The sequence below is a fragment of the Pleurodeles waltl genome, chromosome 3_1 (genome assembly GCF_031143425.1).
Source record: "Pleurodeles waltl isolate 20211129_DDA chromosome 3_1, aPleWal1.hap1.20221129, whole genome shotgun sequence".
Lineage (NCBI taxonomy): Eukaryota > Metazoa > Chordata > Amphibia > Caudata > Salamandridae > Pleurodeles > Pleurodeles waltl.
This window is the reverse complement of record NC_090440.1, coordinates 491659449-491687347: the sequence shown is the minus strand read 5'-3', so window position 1 is coordinate 491687347 and position 27899 is coordinate 491659449. Positions and strand designations below refer to the sequence as shown.

Sequence of the window (27899 nt, the reverse complement as noted above, 5' to 3'; positions counted from 1 at the left end):
CAGCGTCTGGATTCCCCCCAACCCAGAAATGGTGTCACCAAGGTCATTCCTGGGGGGCTCTGCTCTCAGAGCTGACCCCTGACCCTCCAGGTTCTCCACTGGGGTCCGCAACCCCCTCTCAACCCTCTGTCTGGACTTCTGCACCCCCTCACTAGGAGTGGTACTGCCAGAAACCAGAACTGGTGGGACGCTGGCTAGCCGCCCCCCCCCAAGTTCTCCTGACACTGTGGGATCTCCCTCAACAGATGGCCCTATGGTACAGGCTAGGCTCCCCTCCTGGTGTTCCCTCATGGAACCCACCAGGACCTGGGACCAGATCTCGGGCACCTTAGACCTCAGCCCATCCCCATTCCCTCTCCTCAGAGACTGGACATGGGGTCCCTCACCCATCCCACTACACTGGGACCTACCTGGGACACTACAATCCTTCCCTACCTCACCTGGTTGGGAAATACCTAGACCACTCCTCTCAGGAGCCCCCCCCAAATGCCTCATCAGACTCTCTGGTACTCACCAAGAGGTGTGCCTCCATTGTAAGCTCCCTGGGGTCAGATAACTCACACTCCACCTGGTGTTGGTGTAGCTCTGGAAAATAAGGACTAGACATATGCTCTCCAGCAATTACATCACTCAGCCCCTTACATGAATTAACCAAAGTGCCCTTCACCCAACCATCCAGTGACTCTGCACCCCACATCACCCTCCTGAGACTGGTGAGACAGTACCTGACTGTCCCTGACACTCAACCCACACTCTTCTGGGATGTCTGCACACTCCATAACCAGTACTTCTACCTGGGGGGAACCCCTCTCCCTGTCACTCTCACCTAGAGTCAGTAGAGTGTCCCACCCACCATGTAAGAAAAGGGAAGGTTTAGGCCTGGCAAGTGGGTACACTTGCCAAGTCGAATTTACAGTGTAAAAATACACACACAGACACTGCAGTGTCAGGTCTGAGACATGATTACAGAGCTACTTATGTGGGTGGCACAGCCAGTGCTGCAGGCCCACTAGTAGCATTTGATTTACAGGCCCTGGCACCTCTAGTGCACCTTACTAGGGACTTACTAGTAAATCAAATAGGCCAATCATGGATAAACCAATTACATACAATTTACACGGAGAGCATATGCACTTTAGCACTGGTTAGCAGTGGGAAAGTGCTCAGAGTTCAAAAGCCAACAGCGACAGGTCAGAAAAAAATAGGAGGCAGGAGGCAAAAAGATTCAGGATGACCCTGCATAAGCAAAAGTCCAACAGACAGCCACAGTAGGAGGGAAAACAGGTTTGACCCTTGTAGGTAGGAGAGTGGGAAAAAAACTCAAGACAGACTCGTCTGTTGGCAGCTGGTTCCTGCTATGTTGAAGCAGGGATATCAGAAAATGTTACAATAAGGCATACCTTTAGGATACATGCAGTTTTATGTATGCAAGGGATGTGTGCAAGGGGGAGTTTGGACTAGTGGATGTGTCTGGAAGGTTTCTGAAAACAGATGACCCTGCTGAGTTGTCATGGGCCAGTATTATTTAGTGCCTTGAAAGTAGGGGTGAGGTGTTCCTGTAATCCAGACTGCTTGTGACCAAGGTGTGCATAACTATTTTATGGGTGCTAAGGACGAGCCATTTATAACTCTTTCATATTATGTTCTGGGTTTGGAAACATGAGGCGGTGATGGCATTGACTTCAGAGGTCATGTCAAGTTTTCTGTTGATGACCATACCAAGGTTGTTGGTGTGGGTGGTGAGTGTCAGTCATAGCTCTGTTGGTCACCAGGTGGAGTCCCAAGTGAAGTGCTCTTCCTGAAGATAACAATTTTGGTCTTGTTGGTATTCAGTTTTAGACAGTTGGTTTCATCCAGTGGGCGATTTCAGTCATGCAGGCATTGAGCATGATCCAGGTAACAGGCATCTTGTCTGTGAGAGAGAGAGAGAATGAGTTGGATGTCAGCAGCGTAGAAGAGGATGTTGTGAGAATGGATGATGCTGGTAGAGGGATCATGTATAAGCTGAACAGGTTCTGGTTGAGGGAGGATCCTTGTGGGACTCCGCAGATGAGGTTGAGGGAGTTCAAAGTGTACAGTGCTAGGCTGACTGACTGGGTCTTTCCAGTCATGAAGGAGCAGACCCATCAGAGTGCATGTCAGTGGATTCTGATGTAGTATAGGCTCTGGATGAGATGGGTTATTCAGTAAGGCATCTGTTGATGATTTTCTCTATGACCTTGGCTAGGAATGGCAGCAGGGCAATCAGCCGGTAGTTGGCAAGCACTGGGGGGCCTGAAGAAGGTTTCTTCAACAACGGGAGTACAGCTGTGTGTTTGCAAGCTTCTGGGAAGGTTGTGGAAGAGGTGGAGGCATTCAGAATGGAATGGCAGGGCGCTGAGTTTGAAGTAGTAGTAGTGGCGGCTGGGGTCCGATGGGCTCCCTGGACAGATGGACTTCAAGGTGGCAGTGGTTTCTGCTGGGGTGATGATTCACTGGATAATATCAGGAGGTGCCCGACGTGGTCTGTTTGGTCCGGTTCTGGTTGGCAGTTCCTGTAAATAGCAGCAATTGTGCTGTGAATTGTTGCTTTGCCTACCAGAGAAGTCACCATGAGACTCTTAATCTTCATCTATCTCACGCTGCTCACATTTCTTTCCGCACAACTTCTCTTCATTGTCTCCCAGTTCTTAAACAAGTCATTTTCAAAACTTGCTGTTTATCGCAAATGTTTTTTCAATAGTACCAGAAATTACGGTTCCATCATTTGCATTCCTTCATCGGTGACCAGATCTTTGTCCTGTTGGTTGCTGAAAATTTCACAAGTCCATCACATACGGTCTGGCAGTCTCTCTTTTTCCTATAATGCTGCCAAACAGTTCTACTTGCTTGTTTTTGTTTCACTGTCAACCATTTTACTCTCTGATTGTCTGTACCGTTCTAGTGCCTTGAGCGGTGTTATTTATTGCACCTGATATATAACTATACCATGGGGTGCGTTATTTATTGGGTGCAATAACTAACACCTATTATGAGTTGGTGGGAAGCAACATGTGCATATGGTGTTTAATGCACCAAAATCTGCATGTTACGCTAAACCTCTTATGTTATGCGGAATTGATTGGTGTGCTAATCACCCGTGAGGGTATCCAGGAGCTGGAACAGGTCTACAGGCATACGTGTTTGAGTGTTCGGTGTCAGACCCCGCAGAGTTAGACGAAGAGCCAAATCTTCACCTTCTTGCAGGATTCAAGAAGTGAGGAGGCGACCTTGATGTGTTAGGGGAGGTCGTTCCAGATCTTGGGTGCAATTTAGGAGAATGCTCAACCTCCCTTTCTGCTTTTGTTGATACAGGTAGGAGGTGCAAGTGAAAGAGTGGCTGAATGTAGGTGTCAGGTGGGTCAGTGAAAGTGGAGGCGGTTGTTAAGGTATGCTAGTCCAATTTTGTGCAGTGCCTTGAATGTGGGTGTGAGTAGTAAGAATTGTCTGAGTTTGTGGATGGGGAGCCAATGGAGCTTTCTGAGATGTGGGTGAGTTATGAGAAGTCAAGAAAGAGTCTTGCTCTGGTGTTTTGGATGGTAGGGAGATGGTGAAAGAGGTAGTTGGAGATCCCAGAGTAGAGTATGTGGTCTAATCTGCTTGTGATGATGGCTTGCGTGATGGTACGTCTTGTGTTCAGGGGTAACCATTCAAATATCCTTAAGATCTTGTGAAGAATGTGGAAGCCGGAGCAGCTGATTGCATTGACCTGTGCTGTCATGTTGAGTTTGTCATCTAGGATGATTCCCAAGTTTCTGGTGTGGTCAGTCAGTGTGGGTCCAAGCTCTGATGCCCACTAGGTGGAGATCATGGAGAGATCTTGTTCACTGAGATCAGCACTTCCATCTTGTCGGAGTGAGTTGAGTTTCAGGCAGTTAGATCTCATCCAGTCTGCTATGTTTTTCATGCTGTTGGAGAAGTTGGTTCTGGTGCCGGTGGGCTTCTCAGCCAGAGAAAGGATGAGTTGGGTGCCATCTGCGTAGGATACAATGGTGATACCAAACGATTTGATGATGTATCGAGCCGAGTCATGTAGATGTTTAACAGGATCAGGCATAGCGATAAACCATGAGGAACTCTACAGGTCAGATTACTGAATTCTAATAAGTAGGGTGGATTTCTGACACACTGTTCTTCCTGTGAGGAAAGAGCCTATCCATTTGAGAGCTGGTCTTTGGATGCCTATGTCTTGCAGTCTTCTGACAAGGGTGTAGTGAGAGACTGTGTCAAAGGCTGCAGAGAATTTGAGCAGGATGAGGGCTGTGTTTTCTCAACGGTCCATTACAGTGTGACCGTGATGAGTGCTGTGTCTGTGCTGTGGGTGCTCCTGAATTCTGATCGGGTGTGTTCCAGTATGTCGTGGTGTTTAAGGTGGCTGGTAAGTTTTCTGTTGATGGCCTCCATCAAGTTGGATTGGTAGGGGAGCAGAGAGATGGGACGGAAGTTGCTCAGTTCACTTGAGACAGCTGATGGTTTTTTGAGGAGGGCGTTGCCTGCTGCATGTTTCAAGTCTTCAGGAAAAGTGGCTGATTTGATGGAGGTGTTGGTGATGTTGCTGAGGGTGTTGCTGATGGGTGGTCCTCCCATGTTGTATTGGTGGCATGGGTCTGTTGGGGCTCCAGAGTGTACCATTTTCATGATCGCTGTGGTGCCTTCCTTCAGTGAGAGTTTTCCATTCAGTAAGGTGTCTGTCTCAGTTGGTGGAGGTCAGGTTGGTGATGAGATCTTTGGGGTCTGATTGTTGTTCAAAGTTGCTCATCTCTTTCTGTTATGCTGTGGAAGAAGTTTGATAAATTGTTGCAGAGTTCCTGTGGTGAGGTGAAGGTGTTGGCTGAGGCCTCATGGGATGTGAATACTTTGATGATTGAGAAGATCTCCTTGAAGCTGTTGGAGTCTGCCTCTATGTGTTGGGATGATGCACTTTTTTTGTCTCTCTCTCAGAAGTTGGTGATAGCATGTGAGTGGGCCTTGTGGGTGAATCTGGAATTGGCATCATGGCTAGTTCTCCATTTTCTTTCTAGCTATCTGCAGAAGCATTTAGATTCCTGGAAGTCATCTGTATACCAGCTAGTTTGTTCTTCTTTGTTTGTTGCTTTTGATCAGTGTAAGGGAGTCTGTGCAGTTCTTAGTCCTTTCATTGAAGTTGGTTATGTCCTTGTCGAGGTTGTTGGTGTGTTGGGTTGGTCTGTTTCGAGGACATTGAGCCAGACTGCCTCTTTTACTTTACTCTGGCTGGGTAGGTTGGTGCTTGTGGATGCGCTGACTGGTGGTGTAGTGATTCAGAACGGTCCGATGGAGTGATTGGCCCATGTAAATGGTGAGGCAAAGTTGTATGTGAACTGGTTGCTAATGGCAAAGATTGGAACTAGGGTGTGTCCAGCAAAGCGTGTAGTGTCTGTGATGAGCTGAGTGAGTCCAATGTTGTCCATGCTTTCAAGGAGGATTGTGGAGCAGGCGTCCATTGGGTCTTCGAGGTGGAAGTTGCGGTCACCGAGTAGTATGAAGTCCTTGTAGTTGATGGTGAAGCGAGCAATGAAATCTATGATTAGGTTGCAAAAGTTGGTTTGTGATCCGGGTGGTCAATATGCAAGGGTGCCTTTAAGGATGAAGCTGTCATTTGTTAGTATTCTGAAATACATGTTCCGTGATGTTCGCGGATGTGACACATTTGATGGTGTCCTTGTAGATGTTTGTGAGCCCTCCTCCCTGCTTGTAAAGGCGGTCCTGTTATGTGATCTTGTAGCCCACTGGGATAGCCACGGTGATAGTAGGTGCTGAAGGAGATGTTGAGTGGGGTTTCCATGAAGAAGGGAAGGTCCAGGCTGCTGCTTAACAGATCCCAGAACCTGGTGGTGTGTTTGGTGAGCGAGTGTTGAAAAGCATGCATGTAAGTGGTTGTTGGGGTGCTGGCTTTGCATTTTGTGCACCATTTACCAGAGTGGGAGGTGGTGTTTTTGGTGAATGGACATTTGTAGGTGTGGGTGTGCTCCTGCAGAAGAAACAGTAGTGTGTGCATGTGAAGGATCCTAACGTGGTATGTGGTGTAGAGCTGCAGCAGCCGGTGGAGCTGCGACCCAGGTTAAGCTAGGGCTGCTAGGGTGCAGTGTTGGGGGCTGATCGGGCTGGGGTTCCTGGCACTGTCCAGGCATGGATGAGAGCAGATGGGCTTGCCTTTGGTGTGCTGCATTTGCCAGTAAGAAGGTCCTAGGGTGGGGGAGGGAAGGGGGCAGTGGGTGGGGCTAGCAGCACAGGTAGAGAGGTGGAAAGCAGAGGAGGTAAGGAGCATGGGAAGGTGGGAAGTGAAGCAGAAGGGGGCGGGGAGCACAAGGCAGGCATGTGGGGAGAATGGGTGTGGTGGCAGGAGCAGCAAAAAAAGGCAGAAGGAAAGTGTCAAAAAGAGGCTGAGAAATGGCACAAAGATTGGCAAAGAGAAGTTGAGAACAGAGCAGAAAAGCACAAAAAGTGAGAGAGCACGAAGAAAAAGAGTGGCACAAAAAGACTTAAAATGGGAAGCTAAGGCACAAAGAACGAGAAAGAACGAAAAAAGAAAGTGGCACAGGAGAGAAAAAATAGGGAAAAATGTCAAGGGGAAGAGGGGAGTTTATTAAGAGGATAAACAAGCATTTACAATGCAATCGGTCTCACATTTGCTTGAATTAGAGCTACTGACATTATAAATTTATAAGTTGGCTTTTCTTGCCACATAAATAGGTCAACCTGCCTCAAAATGTTGCCTTTTCCTGCCATATAATTCCAGTGGCCCTGCATATTACTAAAACACTTCCATTTACCTGTTTCCGCTATCTGCAGCAAAAAATGAAAAAGCTGCCATTTACCATCCTAATTTAAATCTGCCATGCTAATTCCAATAGAATACCACTTTCACCACCCCACCATCAGAGCTGCTGGCTGGATAAAACAATTCCCCCAAAAAAGACACAAGACAGCCACTGAGGAAAAATAAACTAGAAGGGTCATCCAAATATATGAAGAGTGATCAAACAGTCAATGTGCAATAAGGATGTTAAGTTGGCCCGAATTATGGTCATAATTGTAATAAAGAGAGACTATAAAAACATATACAATTATCATATGAACCTTTATCAGAAATACACTTTTGGCATCAGACTGTAATGCTCAAAACAGTCCCAAGAGGGCACCATAACAGAAATATAATTTGTAAAAAAAAAAACATGGTAATGTAACCATATTGTTAGGCCCTTGAGGGCATGACTCCATGAAAATACAGTTGAAAGTAATGTACTGTAACTGTATACTTAGACCCTGCAGGGCATTTTTAGGGCTAGCAGGCCTACTGCAATGATATTACAAACAAGGCCTTTAAAACAGAACTTCTCACGACTGTAAAACAAAAGTTCCAGCCTTGAGAAAGCTTAGAAGACACTGAATGTTGGGAGGGGTTATTATTTTGGGGTCCCCTCTAACCTATTGTGGAGACCCAGAGATGATGTAGACAGAAAGAACATTTTGAAGGTGGTCCTATTGTCCCAGGGCCACCACAGGCTGAATAATGGTAAAAAATGTTTTGTAAAAGTAATGTCCTGCAAAGCATTATGGAGCAAGTTTTGGTGCCACAAATATTATAGTGTGTTGACTGCAAAGCTCAGAACAGCCCTTAGAAGACACAATAAAAACAACATCTAGAAAAAACACGGTCATGTAACCATACAGTCAGCTCTTAGAGACCATAACTACATGAAAAAACAATGGGAGAAAGTAATGCAGTGTAACCATATAATTAGCCCCTAGAGGGAGTAGTGCATTACACATTTTCAAGGCTAGCAGGGCTATTGTAATGATAATATAAGCAAGGCCCATAAAACATAACTTCTTCCAGCTGAAAAATAAAAGTTCCAGCCACGAGAAAGCTTAAAAAGATCATGAATGGTGGTATGGGTTATTATTTTGGAGTCCCTACTAACATAGTGTGAGTTCACAGAGATGATGTAGATAGAAAGAGCACATTGTGGTCAATGTTTTGAAGGTAGTTCCAGTGTCCTAGGACCACCACAGGCTGAGTTATGAGCAAAAATGTTTTGTTAAACAATGCCTTGCAAACCATTATGGGTCATGTTTCCATGCCACAAATATTTTAGAATGTTGATACGACTGTAATACTTAGAACAGGCCCTAGAGGACACCACAATGAAAATAGCACTTGTAAGAAACATGGTCATGTAACTATGTATTTAGCCCCCAGGGGGCATAACCACAAAAAATAAAATGGCAATAAATAATGCAGTGTAATAATATATTTAGTTCCTAGAGGGCACAGTGCATTACACATTTTCAGGAGCAGCAGGCCTATAACATTGATATTACAAACAAGGCCCTTAAAACACAAGCTATTCCCAGCTGTAAAACAAAGGTTCCAGCCATAAGAGTGCTCAAAAAGACACTGAATTGTGGGAGGGGAGGTATTATGTTGGGGTCCACACTAACCTAGTGTGGGGACCCAGAGATGACCTAGATCAGGGTTCTTCAAAGTCGGTCCTGGAGAGCCGGGTCCATGCCAGGTTTTTAGCATATTCACATTTATTTAGAAAAAAGATGTTTCAGAAATCGACATTTTTCTAAATGTGGATATGCTAAAAATCTGGCATTGACCCAGCCCTCAGGACCAACTTTGCAGAACCCTGACCTAGGTGGAAAGAGCATGTTATGGTGAATGTTTTGTAGGTGGTGCCATTGCCCTATTACCACCACAGGCTGAGTTATGAGCAAAAATGTTTTGTAAAAGTTATGCCCTTCAAAGCATTATGGTGCGAGTTTCCAAGTGAAGTGAATATTGTAGTATAGTATCTCCCGCTGTGCTAGGAGATCCGTTTTTCCTTTGATGATTTCTGTTTTATGTAAAGCATTTACCAATTTCAAGCATTAATACATAAGACATCCAAACATTTCAAGCTAGAAAAGGATGCCTCCTCGACGCAGATGCCTAACTGAGGAAGTCTTTAGGCAAAGCCCTGACAGACAACTCAGGAAACAAGTTCAAGGGGGTGGAGAGATGGAAGAACCATTCATGTGGTACACTCCTGAGTGAATCAAAATTAGGAATATAACTGAATTTGCACCAAGTAATCTAATTTTATTTTCTTCAAGAAGCATGAAAAGAACATGTAGGTGATCCAGGTGACCGCACCGTGCTAGCGAATAGTGACCTAACTTTAAAGATGTGCAGCGGAACTGTGAGAAACAAACAGAATACTGGCTGTTTGGACAGTGGTTTGATGCACCGCTTACAGCTTTTAATTAGAGTTCGTATATTGTACGTTAAACATTCAGCCAACAAATTATGACATCAAAGTTACAAGCCCAATTGTTATTTACAAGCAGGATCTTCATGGGTATAGTAGGATATCAGTATCCTCTAGGCACATAGTTTCTGCAATCAGAAAATGACAGAGAAAATACTCAGGCATCCATTGGTGGTGCAATGAAATTCCTCTGGTTTAATACTTGTATCGGCACCATCGCTTTAGCACAAATGGTAGATTTAAATTCGAAACACTCCCAGAAATAATTTGAAGATGTAATATGGCATCATCTTCAGCGCACAGATAACAATTCAATGTTACAGAAATTACACCACAATTAATGAGTGCACTCGCTCAAGGAGCACAGCCAACTCATTCAGTGTAACTGAAGAGCTTTGAAATATTTTGTTGCAAGTGCTGGGATATTTGGTTGTGCGCATGTAAACGTAACATCCCATGATGTTTTCAAAACAAACACAACTGAAACTATTTACACTATCCTTGTGCCATCTGTTTCAGGCTTAAATGCAGCTAATCGTAGCACAATGCAGTGTCACTGGGCACGGGAAGCACTCCATTCCTGTTTGCCGAAAGGAGGGCTCACAGCAGGCTGTGATGGAAAACAAATAGGAAAAGGGCCCATCCACACGAGCAAGCATGTGTAAGAGTGGGTTCAAGTGGGGAGGGAAGCTGGCCAGAGCCACGTTAGTTGGCAGGGGAAAGTGGAAGGAGGAGGTTTGGATGTGTAAGTGGGGAAAATGACACATTCACAGTGGATTGCAGTAATTTCAAATAGTAAGAGGTGGCAGTGCTAAATGTTCATAAGAAACTGGAGAACGCCTAAGTAGTGAGCTGGGCAGAAAAGGTGAATAAAATGGGTGTTACTGAGCAAGATGACTGAAGTTGATCCTGACCTAACTGGCCACTGGTGTGTTCCTGCTCCTAGGTGGTAAAAAAAACATGTTTGCACTTGGTGAGAATATGCCCTACCCACCTTAATAAACAAAGAACTCAACCACCAGACTTTATGAAATACATGTTTGCGATTTTGAAAAACTCCTATGTTTTATATACACCAAGTAATGCAGGGCACTTTAAATATGTAAAATAAACACGAAAGTCATCTATTGTGCAAAGTCCAACACTATGGGCCAGATGTATCAAGCGATTTTGCATTTGCAAACGGTGCGAATCGCAAAATTCGGCCGTTTGCGAATGAAAAAATGCCTTTCAGAATGTATGAAAGGCATTCGCAGTGCAATTTTAAGGAATCGCTAAAATAGCGATTCCTTAAAATTGCGACCCCATTTAGAGAATCGCATATTGCGTTTCTCTATATAGGAAATCGCAAATAAGGAATCCCTATTTGTGATTTCTTAAGCACATGTATCAAGAATTTCCTAAATGCAAATTGGGCATTTAGGAAATGCAATTAACACCAACAAAAGTTTGGTGGTAACCAAGTGCAAATTTTAAAAATGCATTTTAAATGCATTTTTAAAATTGGCATGTAGCGCACCACATGTCCCTAAGGCATGTGTGTGCTTCACATGTCCGCAAAAATATTTTTGGGGTGCAGCAGAGGGGGCCTTAGGCCCCCAGCACCCTGGGATTTGCATTTCATAAATTGCGAATTCCTAACTGGATTTCGCAATTTAGGAAGTGCAAAACCATTTGCAGCAGGCCCATGGGTGCAAATGGAGTTGGATTCTCTATTTGCGATTCGGTAATAGCATTTGCGAATTTTAAGAAATCGCTATTACCGAATCGTAAAAATCATACATACCATTTTGCATTTCTTAAATAGTGATTTCTTAAAATTCGCTATTTAAGAAATGCAATTTGGTTTTTTGATACATCTGGCCCTTAATATATGAAAAGCGTGCATAATGGCATTCGTGCATACATGTTTTAAATGCACTGCTCAATTTGGAAGAAACTGCTTTCTGATATTTGTAGAAGTTAAAAAAAAAAAATACTGTAAAAATAGTTCTCAGAATCCTTTAAAAAACATATGCGTGCATAAAGTGACATCGTATTGGACTCCGTGAAACAAAAGCATGGCAAAGATGCATAATGCTACCGCGCCTGCATATAAATCTTTCAGAATTGTCAATACTGGTTGCCTTGGCGGCAGATGTATTTTATCAGAGTTTATTGATATTGCTAGATTAGGATGTAAGGCACATGCATACAGTTAGTTAGGCACACTTTTCCTCAGCAAAATTAGAGTTGGCGCTTCTATAAAAACATTTCTGTTCCTTCAAGTTTTGCTTGTGCAAAAAGAAGTGCTACTGCCACTTACTAAAACAAAGAAAAGAAAATATCACAACGTTGCGTTCATTTGCAATAACCACTAAGGCTACTATACAGGTGTTAGTGTTGGGGTCTTTGGTTGGCAGTCAGGTTAACCCCTGTCCGAGCAAGGACCCTCACTCTAGTCAGGGTAAAGGAAAATCACCCTCAGTTAACCCCTGCTCACCACCTTGGTAGCTTGGCACAAGCAGGCAAGCTTAACTTCAGAATCTAAGTGTAAAGTATTTGTACCAACACACACAGTAACTCAGTACAAACACTACAAAATGATACAACACATGTTTAGCAAAATAGAAAATATTTATCTAAACAAAACAAGACCAAAATGACAAGACTCCACCATACCCAGCTCAAGTTAGAAATTAAAAAGCAAAAGGAGTCTTAAATCCTTGAGAAAACAGTAAAAAAAACCTGTTAGCGTTGAAAAGTCCCTGGGTAACGTCAAAATAACACGCACGGGCGAGTGCAAAACCGCGCTATATGGGTTGCGATGTTATCAGCCTCCATCAGCGGGTGCTGCGCTTTGTTTCTCCAGCTGCGTGTGTCGATCTTCCAGCCGCGATACAGGTGGAGCAGCGATTTCAGCCGCGAAGCCGGCGGCGCGTCGTTTCTCACCCATATCTCGGAAGGTGCATCAAAATTTTCCCCGCACAGTGGACTGTGCGTAGATTTTCAGTCTTGGTCTGCCAGCTTACCCTTCCAAGGCCCCAGGAACTGGATAGGGAAACCACTTGGCAGGGCAGGAGTCTCAGCAGAGAGTCCAGGTGTTGGCAGGAGAAGTCTTTGATGGCCCTGAGACTTCAACAACAGGAGGCAAGCTTAGGACAAGCCCTTGAGATTTCTTCACAAACAGGAATGTACAACAAAGCCCAGCCTTTGTCCCCTTGCACAGGCAGAAACAGCAACTGCAGGATAGCTCCACAAAGCACAGTCACAGGCGGGACAGCATTTCTCCTCGGCTCTTCAGCTCTTCTCCAGGCAGAGGTTTCTCTTGATGTCCAGAAGTGATCTAATTTCCAGGGGTTTGGGTGCCCTTCTTATACCCAGTTCTGCCTATGAAGTACGCATACTTCAAAAGAAAGTCTTGGTTGTGAAATCCTGTCTTGCCCAGGCCAGGCGTCAGACACACACCGGGGGTTGGAGACTGCATTGTGTGAGGGCAGGCACAGCCCTTTCAGGTGGAAGTGACCACTCCCCCCTCCGTCCTAGCACAGATGGCTCATCAGGATATGCAGGCTACACCTGTGTCACTGTCTAGAGAGAGGTGCAAACAGTCCAACTGTCAAACTGACCCAGACAGGGAATCCACAAACAGGCAGACTCACAGACTGGTTTAAGCAAGAAAATGCCCACTTTCTAAAAGTGGCATTTTCAAACACACAATCTCAAAATCAACTTTACTAAAAGATGTATTTTTAAATTGTGAGCTCAGAGACCCCAAACTCTACATGTCTATCTGTTCCCAAAGGGAATCTACGATTTAATCATTTTTAAAGGCAGCCCCGATGTTAACCTATGAGAGAGATAGGCCTTGCAACAGTGAAACCCGAATTTGGTAGTATTTCACTGTCAGGACATATAAACCACATTAGTATATGTCCTACCTTCAACATACACTGCACGCTGCCCATGGGGCTACCTAGGGCCTGCCTTAGGGGTGACTTATATGTAAGAAAAGGGAAGGTTTAGGCCTGGTAAGTGGGTACAATTGCCAAGTCGAATTGGCAGTTTAAAACTGCACACACAGACACTGCAGTGGCAGGTCTGAGACATGATTCCAGGGCTATTCATGTGGGTGGCACAACCAGTGCTGCAGGCCCACTAGTAGCATTTGTTTTACAGGCCCTGGGCACCTCTAGTGTACTTTACTAGGGACTTACCAGTAAATCAAAAATGCCAATCATGGAAAGCGAATTACATACACATTTTATATAGGAGCACTTGCACTTGAGCAAAGTGCCCAGAGTAACAAAAGCAGCAGAAACAGAGTCCAGCACACATCAACAACCTGGGGAACAGAGGCAAAAAGTTAGGGGAGACCACGCCAAGGATGCCAAGTCTAACAGGTGACTAGGATTTCGGTGCTCTGAAAGAACACAAAACAGCCCTGTTTATAGTATAAAACCCCGCTGATGTCTCTGCATGTTAATGAGGTCTGCAAACAAATAACTACAGAGCAGCGCACCTGGCAGATTTGAGCATTGCCTTCCACTAGGAGCACATTCCACAAAAAAAGGAAAACAAGTTCACCACTGAATTCTTTGAAAAGCTCCAATCCGAGCCATGAACCCTTCATAAGGAAAGCAAACATAAAAAGCTCTTGACACAGTGCCCTTCGTTCCAAAGATGGTCAACCTAGGGAGAGTCAGCCTTTTTGCCCATTAATGTAGGTAAAGAGAATTCCATAGCTGGCAACCTCGAAAAGTGTAGGTGCTACGAAAACTTAAATGCTCCTACCACTTCAAGTAAGATTTCCTTGAAATGCAGTGATCCGAATTATTAATTTGGAAGGTCGCCGCATGGCAATTACCGTAGTTTTACTTAAAAGGAGAGTAACTTGTTTGTCAGGCTCTCCAAATGGGTATTATGTGAGTGGTATGCATATATTCTCCTCTTCTTTGCACAAGAAGCCAGAGTTCTCCGAAACATGACAATATGACTGCCCCACACAGACCAAGGTGGACAACAGTTATTAACCACGATTGAGAAGATCTGAAATAACATAACTACAAAGAGTTTGACGTCATTTCTACTGGCGTACCTTTAACGGATCATCAGATGCAGTTGTAATAAAATCAATACATAGTTAATAACAAGCAATGACCTGGGAGGGGTGGTGGGGATGGGCAAACATGAACAGGAAACTGAGGGACGGGTGGGGGGTGGTCGAGATGGCAGTGCACGCTGATTCAAAGCACTATGGCTGCCATGAGCATGAGAGCGAAGGAGAGACATAGTAGGAAAAAGTAGTTTGCTCACAGAAAAACATATTGGCAATCGTGAAATAATCCATGTAACAGGGTCAGTCTGCAAGGCGGTAACAAAAACGCCCCAAAGCAGGACATACATAAAGCATTTTCAAATGACATTAATGGATTTTTGAAAGGGAAGCCCACGAATTAGTTAAAGTGATGGGCGTGAGGTGGGCGTGGTTAAAAACCCACAATACTTACAACAGGTCAAAGCGTTTGCGCAATCGACCTAAAAACGGCTTAAAGAAGACTTAACAGTGCGAGAAAGGAGATTAAGAGGAGGACAGAGCGAAAGAAGAGGAGAGAGAGCAGCAGCAAACAGGCAGGAAAGCCTCAGGGGCAGAAGCCGGGTCTAAAAAGGTCTTGACTGGTAGGAGGACCAGCCAGGTACATTTGGGGCTGGGCCTAGGCACACACCGCACTGTACAGTTTCCCCACATTAAATGTTGGCAGACATTTAACAAAAGTTGGTTATTTAACACACACGTGAATTAGAAAATACATTAAATACCTTCAAACTCGTAACTCGTCAACATCAGTGAAATTAGCATCTTTCGTTAGTGGCAATATTACCCAGCATTTCCACGGCGCTTTGACACCTCTGTGAGTGAAAACCCATTACACAAGGTCTACAGCATGGTAAAGTACGGAATGAGGACAGAACACCTCTGGCTCGCTGTTTTGTAAATTTTTCACAGATTGGCAGCGCAGCAGACAATTTTTCAGGTACATAATAATGTTCAATTGAAAAAGAAACGCAATTCATTGTATGACAGAGCCTGTTCCAGATAGGGAAAAAGGTAACAAAAGCGGAAAACGTTCAAAGTGTTGTGCGGGGATGTAATCAATGTTTCAACGTGTCTCATAAACAGGATAATCACCATACCTTAACATGGAGTTTGTGATTGAGGTTTTGAATGGGTAACACAAAGCTCTCATCCCACACTGGATTCAGGTTCTTGTTAACAACCTTACTTTTGTAAAGAGTCTTTTTGTTCAGCTTAAATTTCACATATGGGTCGCTTGTGCCTGAAAGAGAAAAGGTTTGAGACTTTAAAGACCTTGAACAGATTATTTCGCGTTTAAGTAGTTACAAATAAATGGAACCACTTTTCGGGCCACATGAAACAAGAGCGAAGAGTAAATTCGCTCCAGCAAAACACAATATGCTCGTTTCCCTTTTCGGCGAGCCAATGTTTTTTTATTCTGCAACCAAGCCAATCTGAGTTTTGTCCAAGTGAAAGAATGTGGTTTACATAACGTTTTGAAGAACCGATTTATCAAAATATAATAATAAACACACACGTTTACCAAATAAATCATGTATACACAAAAATGCCCGGTTCAAAATATTAAAATAATTTCAAGGGAACTATTTAAGTTATCTTTTAAGCAAACGCTCACGTACACAAAATGGTTTCCAATATAAAAATAAGGTAGGGAAATTACAACAATAAACTCTTTTGCATGCGGAAATCAATTTGAAGAGACATGGAGTCTAACGAGGTATGCAGTTCTAACGACTGAGTGACACCATGGCTTGCATTCATTTTCATGGCTGGCCTAGAGAAAACTTTGTATTGCCAGCCTTATATTTAGCCAAATGCCATAATAAATATGAACATGTACACAGCTGCGACCCTCAACATTGGTACAGGTGCAGCACCGAGGCTAAGGTTTCCCAACGTCTAGGACTCACACATTCAAAACGTTTCCTGAGAGGTTGGCACTTCAGTTCCTGTCTATCAGTTACTTCAATTAGCAATGACTTAGTAGGTAATGGCGGTAGGAAGAAGACTCTGTATATACTATACCAAAATGGATATAGTGTGCACGGAGTCAAGGGGTTCCCCAGAGGCTTAACAGAGGCTAAAGTAGATAATATTGATGCTCTCTTTTGTGGTAGTGTGGTCGAGCAGTTAGGCTTATCAGAGGGTAGTACACAGCACTTGCTGTACACACACAGTCAAGAAATGAGGCACACACTCAATGACTAACGCCAGGCAAATTGTTTTTATATAGAAAAAATATAATTTGTTACTTTATTACTAGAACCAGGAGGTCTTTGTTGCAGGTAAGTACAGTTGTAAATAGGTATCAAGCATATGTATCAAATGTACTTTGTTTGGTTTTTGCAGGTAAAGCAGTTTACAAGTAACACTTTTCAATTTCAAAATTGACACTGTCTGCAGTTTTTCATAGGCGTCAATAGAGTCCTGGGGGGAAAGTGTTAGCACGGTTAGGTAAGCACACGACTTACAATTCCAGTAAGCCCAGGGGTCAAAGTTTAGGTTGACCCCTAAAGTGCACCACCAGCAACATGGGGCCAGCTGAGTGCAGAGGTCAAAGTTGGCATAGGGCTTGCAATGGAATCCTATGAGGACTGGGGGTGCTCAGTAGAAAGCAGATTGCAGGTAAGTATCTGTGGTTTCAGGACACAGGCCTGGGGGGTTTAGGACAGCACCAAACACACCCTCAGTAGCTCAGGGGCAGCAGGTGCAGGATGCAAACACAGAGTTGGGTGCCCAATGCTTTTCCACAGCAGGATCCTGGATGTCACAAAAGATGCTGCAGGCTGGGTCCACAAGGTCGGTTCCGGGAAACCAAAGGCTAGAAAAGTAGGAGAGGCGCCCGCTAGATGTGGCTGGACTTTTGGTCACATTCCCCAAGGCCAGGGGGCTGCGGGTGCAGGGGTCTCCTTGGACGTCAGGTATCTGTCGGATCTTGTCGCAGACAGGGGGTCCTCTGGATTCAGGCTGCAGGCATCATTGTGTTTGCCACAAGGGGTCAACCCAGGGTGGACTTGAGGCTGGAATCGCCTGGGTATTCTCTGGACCGGTGGGCCACCTGGTCTAGAACTGTGGGTGTCAGGTGTAGAGTGGGCAGGCCTCGCCGATCCGGGACAGTTCTGGAGTCCTTTTGGGAGGTTTCTTCTGGCCAGGGTTGCTGTCCTTGGGAGTTCTTGGACCTCTACTGGGCAGGCAGTCCTCTGGGGGTTTGTCGAGGGGAAGGGGTGCCATGTTGACTTTACCTTTTTCTCCCCACCAGCACACACAATCTGCAATAGCGGTGTGCATGTGCTTGGTGAGGGGGTCTTTACCGGGGCACAATACATGCTGCAGCCCTTAGGAACCCTCCCTGGTCACAGACCCCATGGTACCACTGGTATCTTTTACAAGGGACTTAGCTGCTTGCAAGGGGTTGTGCCAATTGTGGAAACAATTAACCAGTTTAGGAAAAGAACACTGGTGCTGGGGCCTGGTTAGCAGGATCCCAGCACACATTTAGTCGAGTTAGCATCAATATCAGGCAAAAAGTGGGGTGCGGGTTCGGGGGGTAACCATGCCAAGAGGGGAACTTTCCTACAATGGCAACTTTTCAATACATGGAAAATCAACAGAAACCTAATGATCATCAGAATGCTGATGTGGAATATCATCTGAGTTGGAACAATGTCAGAGATTGCATAGCCACTAACTCACTCATCCATACAGTCATCTGAGAGCCTGCATAGTCATTAACTCATCCACACATACATTTCTCTCATGGAGCTAAGCACCTGCTCCAAAGATCGCTTTGTGATGATGTCACTTGTGACTTAACTTTGTTAGAACAAATTTCTTACTAATAAATAATGACGATTTAGCAGCATGAATATTTACATTTGAAATACATTTGCTGCATCAGGTTTCCTTAAGTTTGCCAAAATAGACCCTAACTCTATTTTGGATTTTAAAACATGACCATGTTTTCATTCTTGCTGTCTCCACATGCAGAAACATGTAAACTAAAATAATATTGAATGTAATATGTATTGTGCTTCTGTCATTTCCTTTCATAATATGAACCTGTTCTTTGTAAGCTTTAGAGAAAGACTTCCTCTCAAAAAGGTTATTTCTGTTCTTCCTGTTTGAAGCTCAGTGGGCCCATGCATTCCATGAGAATTACATTGTTTTATGTGTAAGAAGGGTTCAACTGTCACATTCAATGATATTATGGCATAATAGGACTAATTATAATTCATTTAGAGGGTAGAAATGGGTATTGTTGCATTTTATTCAGTAGTCTGATATGCTGAGCCTATGTATCATTTTGATTACCTCATGCTGACTGTTTGATTTTTGACTTGCTTTTTCTATAATAGAGGGCTCCCTTGGAGGTGAGCCAGAGTGAGTCTTTGGGAGTTGTTGGCCCTGATTCTTAGAAAGCAGACTTCTACCAATTTTTATCCTATCCTTAGGTCAGCCTTCATGCTGTATTTGAGTGAGCTGTATGCAATGTCCCTTCATATCAGACTATTAGAACATTGACTTTGTAATGAACTTTTTTTAATCACTAAATAAACCTTCATGGTTTCTATCTTTATCTTGTTCTAATAAGGTGTATTTAAGTGACTATGAGGTTTGATTTATTGAGAATCACAAATATTTGGGTGGTTGAATGTGGAGTAGATCTATAAAACCACAACATCCCTTGCACTGCCTTTAACACATCATGGTTAGTGTCCTTTGCCCATTTGATACAATCACCCACAACCCTGATCATCTTTTCTACTAGGCCATTTGTTTGAGGATGGGAAAGAGAGCTTCTCTGATGAGTGACAGCACATGATTTTAAAAAACACTGCATTGTGTTGCTGATAAACTGCGTTCCATTGTAAGAGACTAAGGGGGTCATTCTGACCCCGGCGGTCAGAGACCGCCGGGGCCAGGGTCGGCGGGAGCACCGCCGACAGGCCGGCGGTGCCCCGCAGGGCATTCTGACCGCAGCGGTTCGGCCGCGGTCAGATAGGGAAAACCGGCGGTCTCCCGCCGGTTTTCCGCTGCCCATGTGAATCCTCCATGGCGGTGGAGCGCGCTCCGCCGCCATGGGGATTCTGACACCCCATACCGCCATCCTGTTCCTGGCGGGTCTCCCGCCAGGAACAGGATGGCGGTATGGGGTGACACGGGGCCCCTGGGGGCCCCTGCAGTGCCCATGCCAATGGCATGGGCACTGCAGGGGCCCCCGTAAGAGGGCCCCACTTTGTATTTCAGTGTCTGCTTTGCAGACACTGAAATACGCGACGGGTGCCACCGCACCCGTCGCACCTTCCCACTCCGCCGGCTCAATTCTGAGCCGGCGTCCTCGTGGGAAGGATGATTTGCCCTGGGCTGGCGGGCGGCCTTTTGGCGGTCGCCCGCCAGCCCAGGGCAAATCCCAAAATACCCTCAGCAGTCTTTCGACCGCGGAGCGGTATTTTGGAGGGGGAAGTCTGGCGGGCAGCCTCCGCCGCCCGCCAGACTTAGAATGACCCCCTAAATATTCAGGAAAAACTTCTCTCATGAAAACTTCTCTTAAAAATTTAACAATGGTGCTCGTGAAGGGTTCTTTGACCATCTTGAGTTTGGGCCATTTAGATACATAATCTACAAGTCCTAAAATGAATTTGCCATCCCCAGCAATTATTCAAATGGGCCCATGATACCAATTCCTAATTTATTCTATGGTCCAGATGGACATTCTATTGGCATGAGAAGTGTTGTTTTAATTTTCAAACTCTTGTCAGCTGTTATGCACAGCACACTCTTCCACTAACTCATCTATGTCTCTCTTCATCCTGGGCCACCAAAATGGATCACAGATTCACCCTTTGGTAATTGATGACTCTAGGTGTCCCTCATGAGACTTCTTGATTATGTTGGGTCTTACTGAATGAGGAGGAACAAATTTACCAGATCTTAGCAACATACCATCCTCAACTGAGATCTCATCACTAACTTTACTGTATGATAGTAGTAATGGGCTAAGACTCTCTCTCAGGGCCAGCCATGTTTAACTAAATCAATGACTTGCTGTAAAATGCTGTAATTTTTCATCTCACTTTTCCAATCTCCTTCAGAACAGACTTTCAATTTGGGGATTTCTATTGCAGCCACAAAATAATCTTTGAAATCTTTATCCATCATATCTGAAAATTCTAAGTCATTTTCATCCTGTTTTTTGGGGGGGAAACCATGAAAAGAAAATCAGCTCTAAAATGTTTCCCACCAGAAATGTGCACAACATCAAACTGATACTGCATAAGTCTTGTGGCAAACTGATACTGCATAAGTCTTGTGGACAGTCTTAGAATTCTGGGTCTCCAACACTTGGTTCCTCCTCCACCTAGAATGAATATCAAAGTCTTGTGGTCTGTCTGTAATGTGAATCGTTTTCCCCACACATATATACAACATTTTTCTACAGTTCACCCACAGGTCAACAATTGTTTCTCTATTACAGAATAATGCATTTCTGCCTCACGTAGTACCCTTGACACAAATGCAATAGTGTTTTCACTCTCACTATCTTTTTGGGTGAGAATTGCACCTAGACCTACATTGATAGCATCTACTGTGATATAACATGAAAGACATGGATCAAATGGACTTTGCTTTCCTTAACAAGAAATTTTGATTTGATGGAAAGCTGCAGAACAATCACAATTCCATTCAAGCTTAACTTTTTTTTTTTTTTTAGCAACCCACTAATGGGTCTAACTAAAGATGCATAATTCAGAATGAAACGAGAATAAAATTCACACATTCCTAGGAAAGCCTTAACTCCTGCTTTGTCATTGGGAGCAGGTGCTACAATAATGGAATCAACCAAACCTGATCTGGGTCCGATTCCTTCTTTGAAGATAGTGTGTCCTAAGTAGTCAATCTCCTTACAAAGAAACTTGCACTTTTCTTTTTTAACACAACCCCATGCTCAATGAATGTGTTTAAAACTTTCTGTAAAACCGCATTATGATAACATCTTTGGCAAATACCAACACATCATCTTGGAAAACAATTACTCCCTGAATTCCCTTGCGCAAATTGTGCATTAGTCTCTGGAATACAGATGCTGCTGATGCCAAGCCAAATGGCATCTGACAGTATTGGAACATGCGAGAGTGAAACGAAAGCTGTGAGATAGAGGCAGGGTGTAATTCTATCTGATGATAGGCAGAAGCTAAGTCCAGTTTAGTGAATACTGTAGCCCTGGCTGTGCAAGCAAAAGGGTCTCTGACTTTGGGCAAGGGATGAGAATACAGCCAAAATTTCTTATTGAGAGATCTAAGATCTACACATACTCACAATCGACTGCATCTTTTACATGTGACAACCAAAGGAGACAACCACTGAGACGATTTAGTAGGCTCTATTACACCTTTCTCACACAGCATATTAAGTTCTGATTCTAGTTCATTATTGACACTGAAACTTACACCCCTGAACATATGTTTGATGGGTATAGCTTTTGCATTCACCTTGATTTTGTGTTGGAAACCTTTTATATTACCTTAATTTTCCCCAAACACTGTGGGGAATTTCTTACTCCATTCTAATGTTACTTCATTGCATTCTACAACAAGAACTTGTTCTTTTGCTCCACGCTTTAGTATAATCCCAAATAAATCTTGATGGAACCACCCCAATATATTGTCACTTGACTGCTGCATACACTTTATCTTTGATCGTTCCGCATTTAAATTCCATTATAACCTATTATAGCCTACCAGCTCTATCTTCCGCCCTTCATATGAAACAGGTTAACGATCAGGTGGCAATAAAGGTCTATTACCCCATGTATTTTTGAACAACTGGTGAGTAATCGCGGCGATGTTTGCTCCAGAGTCTACTAGTAGTTTTATTGCCTACTTTAATTATGGCTAAAGGATCAACACATTGTGAGGGATCACCTGTTTTGGGTTCCTCATTTATACACTCATCATCTACAGAAAGTATTTGAATGAACATTTCACATACTTTGTTTTCAGATTCATTATCTCAATCAGCACACATGCCACCTGTTTGTTGTTTTTCTTTCTAAGACAAACTTTAGCAAAGTTCCATATTTTCTTACAGAAATTACATGAGACGTTGAAGCTGGGCATTTATTTCCCTTATCATGTGGTGGACTACCACACCATAAACATATGTTCATAGAACCAGCTGGATAATTCTGTTCTTTTTTGACTCACGACACTATCTATTTTTCTATTCTGACTATGCCATTTACGAGATTTCCCCACTGAATGTCTTAGAGCACTGATTGCTTCAACAGATTTGTCTTCCAGCTTCTTTGCCAAAATGTGTGAAACCTCAATGCTTTTCGCAACCTTCATGGTTTCATTCAGAGAAGGATTACCCATGGACAATAGTTTTTGTCGAATCTGTTTGTCTTTACATTGACAAACAAATTAGTCCCTTATGAGCTGGTCAGTAAAATTGTCGAACTGACAGAGGTTAACCGGATTAGAACAGAAATGTAGATGTCAACATTTTCATCATAGCATTGTTTCCTTTTAAAAAACTTGTATCTCAAAACCAACAAACTGGGTTGCTTGTCAAATCATAATTTGAGTTTCTTGACAGCTTCAGTGTATTCATCAGATCATCTGCTTCTTCTTCTTGCACAAGCGGTGGTAAATGTTTGAATATTGATCTACCTTCAAAGCCCAAAGAATGTAATAATAAACACTGCTTTCTTTCAGGTCTGAATCTAGATGTCCCAATAGCACCGAAATATGTTTCAAATGCATCAAAGCATATGCTCCATTTAACAGGTGGCTCACCTGGAGTGTCTAAAAATGAAGTTGGTTTAACTGTCTGCACACTGTAAATCACCAAGATGAAGAGCAAAATGTATGACTGAATATAACAAAAAAGTTATACTAAACACTGTTTGACTCAATGTTGTTTGAACTATTCAGCAATCGAATTATATAGTTTGTGCTCACCATATACCACATGTGGACACCAACATTCCCCCTATGTATTATTAAACTGAGGAGCGTGAAATTATTGTGGTAATGCAGGGTAAAAAAAATGAATCAAAATAAATCTTTGGTACAAGTAGGTTAAAACTTCTGTACATAAAAATAACTTACAGACCAGAGAATAAAAATGCAAAAAATATGTATGATAGTGTGGGGATGAAGGTTCTGGGCAGATGACCCAACATTTTTTTCTTTTTTTTAATATAAATATTTTTTTAAGTATCACTCCAACATGTATGAGTAAAATGTTGCACTGTCTTTTAAAAAAACTGTTTATTTCAATGTATTTCACTCCTAAGATGGCTGCTGAAAGTTCCCATTCACTCCTCCTAGTGAATTTCCATAGGGGGGCAGAACTTTCCCAGTAGAAACTACATATGATGGGCCACCCCAAGAAGGATCAGACAAATTCCCTCATGCCGCAAGCTGTTACACACGCAGCCAAACTTCACAGAATGAACAGGTAAGTGCCGAAGGCATTGTTGTGTTGATAGTGAAGAAAACAATTGTATCTGCTGCGGAAACTGGCACTGAATGAGCAGATAAATAAGTGCTGGTGGCACTGCTGTACTGATTATAAAAGAACTCCATTCGTGAATGCTTTGCAACAGGCATCAAACGGCCTACCTTGTCCAAAATAGAAGGATGTAGCCTGAACCTCGGGCTGTCCGCTGTATACTCTCCGCACCAATGACGATGTGCTTAATTAAGTTCTTAAAAGACGCATGGTCCACACATAACTGCATCCAGTGTTGAGGGCAGAAAATGACAGCTTGTGCTGCGTAGGGTTGATCGTGTAGTTTAGCTCATCGCCAACTTCTTTTGTAGTAACAACATCCACCACAAAAGTAGTGTAACTATCCTAAGTGTTTATTCCATATTAAACTACAAGATAGTAGAGGGCACATGCGAAGCTCCTCCTCTGCTATCGGCCATCTGATCACAACAGTCACAGTACAATCCAAACATTCGAAGCACTCGCAGAACCATGTGAGCTCATAATGTGACATGCTGAATATTAAATACAGTTATTTCACCCATCTTATTTTAACCCACGTTAAGACTTTACCTTTAATCCTAAAGTTAAACTTAATCCTCAATCTGCGAGTCCAACCCCAATCACACCAAAGTTCAATTAAGATGTATTAAATGAAATTAAAAATAAAAGCAATTCAATTAATAACCCATATTCTAGTATATGGTAAGTAGAAATGTCTTGTACAATTGAAGTAGTGCTCGTATTATATTAAAATGAATTCATCTACGAAATGAAGGTTCTAATACTACCCTGAAAGTGATTAATAAATAACAAATATAGACATTTTGATACACTTACAGCATGCTTTCAGGAATGATAGGGGAGCTGGAAAGCACATTTGTTAAATGAATTTCTTTGGTTTCGCTTTGAATTGACTCGATTCAGCTCTAAATTTGTAGGTGAACTGCATGGACTTTATATATGTTGTTTGAATGCAGAGTTAGAAGTTCACTAGGGTGAATTACTGTGTGCATACTGGATGGAATACCAGAGCTAATTAGACTTCTCAGAGTAGGTGTATGGGTTTAGATGCGAAGTTCAATTTAGTGTTGGTGAGAAGGCTCTAAGAAGACAGATTGTGATTGTTTAGAAAGTGCTTAATTTGGCAAAAAAGTAAGCACCAGGGCCCTTCTCAGGTGGCCATTGCAGCCTGCACCTCACAGTGCCCCTGCCAGCCCTGGCAAAGACAGTGCCACAACTACTAACCATCACATTCCTACAAGTGTGAAAAATCTGACTATTCCAGGCCACTCAAAGCTGTTGCGGGCAGCAGGCATATTGAATTATTAAACACTGTTATATTCATCTCAAAATAAGACAGACAATTCACCATGTGATGCAGTGTCATTAATGCTGGTGTAGAGAAGTGCCGGTGCCTAGCACCGAAAGCCGCCTCCTCAAATTGAGCACTAGATTTAGGTGAAAACATTCCCGCCACATAATCTCCTTTTGAAAGATACCCTGTGGGTCCTTTCCTCAATTAGTGTGGAAGGCCCTTCTTTATTCAAACGTCTTTGAGTGAAGAGACATTTCTCTTATCATAGTTAACTATTGTTCAGAGTTGGATATTTGCAGGTTTTTATTGTTAGTAAGTCTGGAATCTTATTTAAGCAAAGACGTGGTAATGGTGACATTGAAAAGCTTCCACTCAGATGAGACGAAATGAATGTCAGTGTGAGAGTGAGTGTTACAACTTCTTAGTACACGAAGTGAAACCTCTCTTTTCATGACAGTTTGAATGAGTCAGAAAGTCGACAGTATTTAATACCAGAAACCTATGAAGGAGCAAGCATTACAAATTCATCTCACAGGTTTTGATTTGAGGACAATAGTATGTACAACCTCCCCTGTGTGGTCTGTTATCCTTTATTATTACCTGAGTGAACTCAGAAGGACATGTGCAAATACAAAAGCAGCTTCACCATTCGCATCGTGAGATAAACCATCATGCATTGTAGTGAATCTCATGAAATATAGTGATATGACTCACAAAAACTGAATAACTACATTTCTGATGAACACCCTTGTTGACACCATCAGACTGCTCTAATTTGCTCCTGAATGTTAAACACATTTTATTACATACTACTGAAATACTCGTGTTGCATTTGGAGAGACTCTAGTTCTCGTTCACACAGGGATACTGAACTTTGAGTACAGATAGAGAACATGCAGATTGGTATGTCTGACATTGCTATCTACTTACCTACAATCATCGTTATGACTGAGGTCGCTCATGTTTAGCTGTCTGAATTAAAGAGTGCCTAAGGTACGTGCTACACACAGGAAGCATGGAAAAATAGCAGAGTACTTTCCAGTCTAAGCATTTAGGTGTATACTCGGGATTCAAATTATACAGTAGTTATTGAGCTGTCTCATGAAAGTATACCTGTTTTTACGATATTGCACTAAATAAATGAGCCGAATCAGTGCATGAGCTGCGGATTGGACTGCTCAGAAACACAGATAGGCAGCCACTGCTTACTAGCATTCTTATTCTTACAGTGGTGGAAGCGAGTCAAATGCCTGCTCTTCTGTACGCTTCGTTAACACGGAAGAGCGAAGCAGATCATGAAGACTGGGACCCTGAAGTGAATGTATCCGGGGCCTGCCAGCTCAGAAGTTACCACAACAACACTGCACACGTTAAAAGACACGATAAAGACATCAATTGAAATAAACCAGAAGCCTAAATCTTGCTTTAACAGAGTGTAAGTGTACATTTAAACCTAAACCGTAAGTGTATTATTTAAAAAAATGCTCATCCAAGAAACCAAAACCCCACAATATTACCAGGCTCACCATATCTCTGAATCTAAATCAAAACCTAATTTGAAGCTAAAATGAATTGATTTTTGTTTCAAAATCCCATCTCAGCCTTCACCCCAACACCGCCCCTAAAATCACCTTAAAGACGGAAAAACACGGTACCTAACTTAAAACCTAACCCAAAGTTATCCGTGATTAAATACATTATTTCAAATTAAAAATAAAATAAATACAATATATGCAACTATCAATCATTTACAACAAAATATAATCTATTGTTCATCTACTTAAGCTGAAGGTCATATGCAGTAGTCCGCGTGATGAATTTTGAACTAACGACAGGAGAAGAAACTGTACAGGCTGAAGTGGTAGTGTTGAAGGAATGTTACATATACTGTATTTAAAATAAAGGTAGGTTGAAAAAAATAAATGAATAACCCTGCAAAATGATGATACATGGCAAATGTATTTATAATAAAAAATAAATCTCCAGATCGAACAAAAGATGCAAAATGTCAGTTTCCAAAAAAGCACATATTTAAGATGGGACCCCGCGGCCGGAGCTGTCAACTTTGAAACTAAGGAGCCAGGTTCCTTTCCCGGAGTCGGCGCAACATTCTGTGATTCTGAGAAAGTCACTTAATCTCGCACTGCCTAAAAATGAGTCTGCCCTTCTAGAATGTAACTAGTGCCCATGTAAAGGATTCCAGTCCCATTGGATCCAGTTCCCACTATGTAAAGCTGCTAAACAAATGAAGACAAAAGTAAAAAAAGAAAAACTTTCAGACGAGTCAGAGATTAATATAAAATTTGATAATGAAAATGTTTGATATCTGCTTCAAAAGGATTACTACAAAGTGTTGCCCCCAAAACAACATCTCAGCTGCCATTTGTGTGACAATTGTATTAGCTGTAACCAAGTGACAGGGGCTCTGTCTATTGGAAGCAGTATCAATGTATATTACGTTGAACTGAACTGCAGCATTTCGGAAGTGATTCATAACCATGTTGATGTTGTAAAGTGCTTTGTTGGTCCTTGGCTAACTGAGATCTTCGAACACAGGGATCAAATAGAAAAGGTTTGAAGTGCGGCTCAGTGGAAAGTATTGGTTGTAATGTGTAATGTAAGGCACGCACTCTAATGTTTTCTGGGCAACATGTTTCTGAACTTAAGGCCCTGATGCTCAAGCATGTACCTTGTTTCATTTTTTAGGTCG

The 27899-nt window shown here is 42.9% G+C and overlaps 1 protein-coding gene across 2 annotated transcripts in view; it reads right to left on the bottom strand.

Annotated features, from left to right (window-relative positions):
- Positions 1-27899, bottom strand: part of MCTP2 (multiple C2 and transmembrane domain containing 2) — an 896516-nt gene that overhangs the window by 471900 nt on the left and 396717 nt on the right. For both annotated transcript variants that reach the window (XM_069222757.1, XM_069222756.1), the window contains exon 5: positions 15471-15613. In XM_069222757.1, coding sequence (XP_069078858.1) covers positions 15471-15613 — 143 coding nt within the window. The remainder of the gene's footprint in view (positions 1-15470; positions 15614-27899) is intronic.